At 46.9% G+C, this 7893-nt stretch overlaps 1 protein-coding gene across 1 annotated transcript in view; it reads right to left on the minus strand.

Annotated features, from left to right (window-relative positions):
* The window catches only part of POLR3A (RNA polymerase III subunit A), a 50913-nt gene that overhangs the window by 8225 nt on the left and 34795 nt on the right, over positions 1 to 7893 (minus strand). Inside the window, exons 21-23 of the mRNA XM_017865203.1 lie at positions 2604 to 2690; positions 2434 to 2516; positions 1713 to 1883 (exon numbers count right to left, since the gene is read on the minus strand). Coding sequence (XP_017720692.1) covers positions 1713 to 1883; positions 2434 to 2516; positions 2604 to 2690 — 341 coding nt within the window. The remainder of the gene's footprint in view (positions 1 to 1712; positions 1884 to 2433; positions 2517 to 2603; positions 2691 to 7893) is intronic.

Consider the following 7893-nt stretch of genomic DNA (forward strand, 5'->3'; position numbering starts at 1 on the left):
AGCTTGCAGTGAGCTGAGATCCGGCCACTGCACTCCCGCCTGGGCGACAGAGTGAGACTCCAACTCAAAAAAAAAAAAAAAAAAAGTGATCCCTACCTGTTTTTCTTTGGTCCTAACAAGCCTAACAAGCAGTTATTTTAGTTCTGTTCCCTATGTAAACTGACCACCCACACTTTTTTTTTTTTTTGAAAGGGGTGTTGCTCTGTTTCAGGCTGGAGTGTAGCGGCATGATCACAGCTCACTGTAGCCTCTACAGCCTGGTAGAGGATCAATCGATCCTTCTGCCTCAGCCTCCCAAGTAGCTGGAACCACAGGTGTGCACCACCATGCCTGGCTAATTTTTAAATTTTCTGTAGACTTGGGGTCTTCCATTGTTGCCTGGGCTGGTCTCAAACTCCTGGGCTAAAGTGATCCTTCAGCCTTGGCCTGCCAAAGAGCTGGGATTACAGGCATGAACCACCAGGCCTGGCCTGTAAAGTGACCTTTTGTATATTACAATTTCCCTCATCCCTCTCCTCTCCCATCACCGCTTCTCCAGGAACACCTCCAACCCCTCTGATCACTGGCCATCAGCTTCTGTTCTCACTGTTCTGGACAGGATCCCCAGAATACACACCTGGGACTGACTAATCTGACCAGCCTAGAAGGGGCAGGCAGAGCTCCTAACACCCTGGTTGTCTACAGTTGTGGCTCTACAACCAAGTATGGCTATCTTTCTTTTTTTTTCTTGAGACAGAGTCTCGCTCTCTCGCCCAGGCTGGAGTGCAGTGGAGTGATTTAAGTTCAACGCAAGCTCCGCCTCCCAGGTTCACGTCATTCTCCTGCCTCAGTCTCCCGAGCAGCTGGGACTATAGGCGCCCACCACCACGCCTGGCTAATTTTTTTTTTTTTTTTTTTTTTGAGACGGAGTCTGGCTCTGTCGCCCAGGCTGGAGTGCAGTGGCCAGATCTCGGCTCACTGCAAACTCCGCCTCCCGGGTTTACGCCATTCTCCTGCCTCAGCCTCCCAAGTAGCTGGGACTACAGGCGCCCGCCACCTCGCCCGGCTAGTTTTTTTGTATTTTTTTTAGTAGAGACGGGGTTTCACCGTGTTAGCCAGGATGGTCTCAATCTCCTGACCTCATCATCCACCTGCCTCAGCCTCCCAAAGTGCTGGGATTACAGGCGTGAGCCACTGTGCCCAGTTCACTATCTTTCATTTAATGCTATGTATCATTATTTTGTTAAATATAGATCACAGGTAAAAATAATGATTTTTGTCATCAAAGGCACTGTAAAACATTTCTATTTCTTCTAGCCTTAGATCAACTAGAAATCCTATCATGAAATCACCAGGGGCTCACAGAATATGACCACAGGCCAAGTGGCAGATACTTCAGTCAGGCCTAGTTAGGCTGGAATAATGACATCAAAAGGATGAAATCTCCACTGACACATTGCTCCAGTTTTTCCAGTCATTTTTAACATTTTCTCTCTTCATGTTACTTGTGGCCATAAAAAAAAACATTGCTTCTATTTTGACTGTATCCAGTTTAGACTTTTCTTAAGTGGCTTTTTTAAAACCAAAATAGGATTAACACAGCATGCATGCCACCCAGAGTTTGAGACACAGTCCTATGAGGATATCACACATATGCATGTGACACGAGGATCATTGTTTCTCAAGAAACAGCACAGGCATGTGTGGAACAAGAGGGAAATGAAAGCAGGCACCTGATGGCCTTGGAAGCATTGATGATCTCTTTAATCCGGGGCACGCCCAGGGTGATGTTCATGGAGGCCACACCTGCAAAGTGGAAAGTCTTCAGGGTCATCTGGGTGCCTGGCTCACCAATGCTCTGGGCACACAGAGCGCCCACTGCAGAACCTGGCTCCATCTGTGCCCTAGAAGGCAAAGGTATGGATAAGAATGCAGCATGCCAAAGAAAAGTCCAGCAAAACTGCTGGGGAGAGGCTTCTGGTTATCACCTTTCAACAGAGAATATAGATGCTATTAGGGTCGGGAAGGGTATGGTTGTGACAGAGAAAGAGCCTGGCATAGGTGCAGACAGGGGTAAGTAATGGTCAGAGAGGGGACGGCAATGCCACTCAATTCTGCATGGCTACTTGTGGTCAGCATGTAAGAGATGCAGAAAATCTAAGTGGTCTGCTAACCAATGGTACTGATGGCAAACAGAGCAGTGGCATCTGCCATATTCATTAGCAGTTTCCCCATGGGGAGAAGACATTAAGAAATTTCCTTGCAATTATTTCCATATCTTGGAGTATTCAGCCTCGCAATTCATCAGACCCCCTAGAGAAAATGTGACAGAACCTGATCAAATACTGTCAGTTAACAAGTGAGCTGGTGCAGGGTTTTGTACACATGGAGAAACAGAAGGGATACGTGAGAACTATGTGGATGACAGTCAGTAAAAGACAAAAGCATCCCTACCTCATGTACTTGTCCCTACAGGTCTCCAAAAACTTTTCTACTTGGGTGGGGGTGATGCGGTCCAGCTGGTACAGCACACGGGGCTGGAAGAATACAAGCCAAGCATAGAGTTAGGGCCGGCAGCACCTACTAACAGCTCAGGTTTCTAACATGTCTTGGAGGGATATTACCTCTGTTGTGCCGTTATCATTGATGCCATATTTATCTCTGGTTTTCTTGATCTTCTCAGAGACCCCCTTAATGAATTTTTTTATTTCCTGAAAGATTACACAGCAAACATCATTTGTAAGTTTCACAGTCATTCAGATGACATAATTCATTTCATAAACCTCAGTTGTATATGACAAGTCTATCATATTTTAGTGTTAGCTCCATATATAGTATAAAGGACACAATCTGGATACTGCTTCTACTACAAAGTGGTTTTCCAAAGAACACACCACACTGTCCATACCCCAGACACACACTCCATTGGTTACGGTGTCTCTAAGGCCTTCTCCTCCAACCACTCTCATGGCACTATCTACAGAGCCCACACAGCACATGGGAGCCTTCATTCTTGCTCTCCAATGTGCCACGAGGGCTATAAGAGCACAGTTCAGGACAGGTACAACTGCAGCATTTATACTCTTCTTCTGTGGATTAATTTTTGAGGGTTTCTTCTGAAGCTATTATGATCAGTTTAAATACTACCAACTAAAGCGTAGCTTTGTTGACAGTTCATGCATTTCAAACACACTTTGAGCTTACCTTCATTTCATAGAAAACACTCTCCAAACCCAGCTTATCTTTTCCCCTCTGGTAACCACCTCTCCCCACAGGCCTAGGCCTATGCTCTCTTCCCACACACAATTAGAAGTCTGTAAGGATTCCTGGAAACCACTGTCAAAGCCAGATGTGAAGCATCGGTATATGCTGCGATTCCCACTGTATTTAAGAATAGCACTCTCGGCCAGGCGCGGTGGCTCAAGCCTGTAATCCCAGCACTTTGGGAGGCCGAGACGGGCGGATCACGAGGTCAGGAGATGGAGACCATCCTGGCTAACACAGTGAAACCCCGTCTCTACTAAAAAATACAAAAAACTAGCCGGGCGAGGTGGCGGGCGCCTGTAGTCCCAGCTACTCGGAGGAGGCAGGAGAATGGCGTAAACCCGGGAGGTGGAGCTTGCAGTGAGCCGAGATCCGGCCACTGCACTCCAGCCCAGGCGACAGAGCGAGACTCCGTCTCCAAAAAAAAGAATAGCACTCTCAGCCCCAGGAGGATGACCAAGTAGAGCAAGAAGGTGAAAAATACACAGGTGGAAGATCAGAGCAGGGCTAGAGACTACAGCCCTGACTCCGGTTTTCTGGTGACCACTCAGATGGGTAAAACTATCTGTTTTAGGATTTACAGAGTGTCTATGAAAGAGACCCAGCCCACCACCACTCCTAAAGCCAGGATCAGCCAGCACCTTCCCCTGGGGAGCGCTCACAGGGAAGGAGCACTTACAGAGGAGGAGTTAACATCCTGCTCACAGTGGGTCAATCATCAAGGGCTACTCCGGGGTAGCAGAGTGGCTCTTAAAGCACTTCTCAGGGTGAGCCGATGGCACCTGCCATGCAGTAGCAACTGTCCTCCAGAGGCCATTATCCTGCCATCCTGGGAGCCGGCATTGGCTGCTCTGGTGTGGCCCAGGGACAGGACAGTCTCTGAGAATATGGGGAAGAGGAGATAGACTGGCCCTCCTTTGTAGCAGCAAGGAAATCACAGTGGCAGTAAGCTTGAATGGCACTCTGGCCAAATGCAGGCATCCAGCTGCTGTGTGTGGGTGGATGACTACAGACGCCCACACACGGAGGACAAGCAGGGTGAGGGCAGACTGCATTATGTGGTGGCTAAGAAGCTTTGTGAAGTTGTTTCTTGATTCTGGGGTACGCTGAGGTTCACCCAGAGAGAAGGCCAGCATGCCTTGCCCAAAGTCCACTCAGCCTATTGTGTGGCTGAAAATGCCTAAGCCTGAACCAGGAGCCCATTTTCTCAAAAATAAAATCCTATAAGGTACCCACAGACAGCTTAAGACTTCCTAGCCCCATTCCATCCTAACTTTGCAAAAAGAAATCTCATTAGCCTCCTAACTAGCCATTTCTAGTGACTACCCTTTCTACAAGCAAAACGCTAGAACTTTATGTTATTGTTTAAATAGCCTTAGCATCTGTGTCCACATGGTCTTATGCCTTTCCCAGCCAGCTGCTACCCAACTTGGCAAGACCTCCCTGTGAGGTGGCATGGCTTTAGTCCCACCACCCTAGAGCAGAGGGCACTGAAGGGCTGAATGAGGTCAGTGCTTGGCCAAGGCAACCAACCTCTCCATGAAGTCAGATGCTTTCTTCAAAGTCTTTTCTCTGAACAGGGGTTTCTTCAATGTAATCTTTGCCTACTGGGAAATTCCGTCTGTCTCCCAGGAGCCCAGGCAGCCAAGGGGCTAGCTCGGGGGCCCATCACATTCTGGCTGTCAGTTCCCATGAATACTGCTTTCTCATGACTGCCTGTGTTGGCCAACTCTCTTTCTTCCCACTGAGAAAGTGTAGAGACCCATGGAGGGTGACCCTGCAGCCCAATCATTGTTCTACACAGAAAGGGCTTTTTATTTAAGAAGTTTTACCAGCTGGGTGTGGTGGCTCATCTCTGTAATCCCAGCACTTTGGGAGGCTGAGGCAGGTGGATCACCTGAGGTCAGGAGTTCGAGACCAGCCTGGCCAACATGGTGAAACCCCGTCTCTACTAAAAATACAAAAATTAGCCGGGTATGGTGGCATGTGCCTGTAGTCCCAGCTATTTGGGAGGCTGAGACAGGAGAATCGCTTGACCTTAGGAGGCGGAGGTTACAGTGAGCTGAGATCGTGCCACTGCACCCTAGCCTGGGTGATAGAGTGAGACTCTGTCTCAGAAAAAAAAAAAAAAAAAAGAACTTTTAGTAATTCACAAGAACTTTAGAGTTCTCAAGAAACTCTTTTTAAAGAGAAACTCTCCAGAGTCCTTGTTATTAATGATGAGTCTGACACCATGTTTTCGATACAGTCACCTTTTGCAAACCAGAGATGAAAAATAAAGCTGGAGAGGGCAGTAGGACAACCTCTCCCGGCACGGCTCTAACAGAACATTCAAAGGCATTTGCACTTGCTGCCACTGAATTTTTCCTCTGTATATTCAGTGTAAGAGGGGGCTTTGCCTGGCAGTGGCTGGGTCCTTTTGAGAAAGGTCCCAAAAGCCCTTTTGGCCCAGATGTTGCTGTTTGATCATCAGTTGTTAAAAGCTGCCTTACCTGTTGGCACAGGAAAAACAGGAGCAGAACCTAAGGCCAAGCCTTAGACCCAGAAGGTTTTCATCTGCAAGGGACTATGCACACATATGGAGTAAAAATAACACACCTAAAACAATCTGCCGGCTTAGGCACTGGGAATGACATAGCTCAGCTTTCACCCCAGTGGACATGCTTCCCATGGGTTTCCTGAATGACTTTCCCTACACAAAGGTTCTAGAAATTAGGTTTAAAAATTAAAAAAGAGGCCAGGCGTGGTGGCTCACACCTGTAATCCCAGCACTTGGGGAGGCCAAGGCGGGAGGATCACGAGATCATGAGATGGAGACCATCCTGGCTAACAAGGTGAAGCCCCGTCTCTACTAAAAAAAATACAAAAAATTAGATGGGCGTGGTGGCGGGCGCCTGTAGTCCCAGCTACTCAGGAGGATGAGGCAGGAGAATGGCGTGAACCCAAGAGGCGGGGCTTGCAGTGAACCGAGATCACGCCACTGCACTCCAGCCTGGATAACAGAACAAGACTCTGTCTCAAAAATAAACAAATAAAAATAAATAAATAAATAAAATTTTAAAAAAAGAAAACTGCTCACTTTTGGAAATGAAAAGTGAAACAATCTGCTAAAAATTCACACTGAGTCAACCCATGCATACTAGAGGGAACAAACTCACAACATGGCTACTGGCAGGCAATTCATCACACGATTAACCAGAAGTTAGCGTCTCATGCTCCGCAGCAGGCCTATGAGCACGGGCATCTGCCTCTGGCAGGGACCAGGGCTCAGTGCCACTCAGGAGTACCTCTGTCACCTCAGCTCTGATACGGGCTAGGGCTGGAGAACATTCACGGGCTCAGACACATCTGTTCTGGCCAGTGGATTTTGGACCCTCTCGGCAAATCTGAGCTCATCAGATTGTGAGCTGCCGGTGGCAAGGACATGTTTAGTCATCCCTGCATCCCCAGGATCTGTGGACTGTGTGACATATGGTGAGGGCTAAACCAGTGCTCACTGAATAAACAAATGCTGCCGGGTAGGAGGTCACCTGTTAAAGCTTTTCAAGGGCAAGAAAGGAACCAGTCCAAAGCAAAGCAGTGTTTGCCAGAATCGGGACAGAAACCTGCTCTTTCTGGTGCTGGCAAATGCTGGGGTGCTGCTGGAGTGGGCCCTTTCTGTTGACGTTCACAGCATGCTAAGCACGTTACCTCGTTATAGCTCTCACAACCTGTCTCAGTTAAGGTCTTCGAGGACAAACAGATAAATACGTAAACATAAGCGTGAAGAAAAACCAAATTACAACTCTAATTTGTTAGTTAAAAAAAAGGAATAGAAAGCCTTTGGAGGAGAAAAACAGACAAAGGCACCCAACCTTGCCACACTCTTGATTTTAAAATCTGGAAGAGTCTCTTTTTCACCTTTCATACCTTGACACATGAACACAAGAAGCGAGGAGCTTTCTTAACACAAATATTTAAGCTTCACTTGCTGTTTTTATTTTTGATCTACTGAAAGAGACACATTCTTCTTTGGCCTGCTGATCTTGTGCTACATTTGAATTACCAATTAGCACACAAAGGAAACCATTTACTGATTTCTGTATCCCTTTGCTTTTGATCCTAACCATGATTATAAACATGAAGGAGCTGCCTGAGCAGGTCAGAACCATTAAAAAAAAAAAACAAAAAACAAACCAACCAAAAAACCTTAAGAGGGTATCAAGGTAATAGCTCCCTGGAAAAATAGAAAAGGCTGATTCAATGGAGTTTTGATCCATAAAACGGCAAAAGAAAGAGCAGTTTAAAAGGTGTCAAAACAAGACTACTACCACTAATAATTATTGGGATTCAGAATGATTGAGGGAAGAGTTGGCTCACAGGATAGAGTGGGTAGTAGGCTGGTGTTGGGACAGGGCTTAAACAAAATCAGCATTTTTCTTCTAAAAGGGGAAAAGAACATTTTTCTTCTAATAGGGAAATGGCTTGACTGAAAGACATAAACTAAGAAAGTCAAGAGATAAATTCTGGCCGGGCGCGGTGGCTCAAGCCTGTAATCCCAGCACTTTGGGAGGCTGAGACGGGCGGATCACGAGGTCAGGAGATCGAGACCATCCTGGCTAACCCGGTGAAGCCCCGTCTCTACTAAAAAATACAAAAAAACTAGCCGGG

Source organism: Rhinopithecus bieti, unplaced genomic scaffold (assembly GCF_001698545.2).
Source record: "Rhinopithecus bieti isolate Rb0 unplaced genomic scaffold, ASM169854v2 scaffold_81282, whole genome shotgun sequence".
Lineage (NCBI taxonomy): Eukaryota > Metazoa > Chordata > Mammalia > Primates > Cercopithecidae > Rhinopithecus > Rhinopithecus bieti.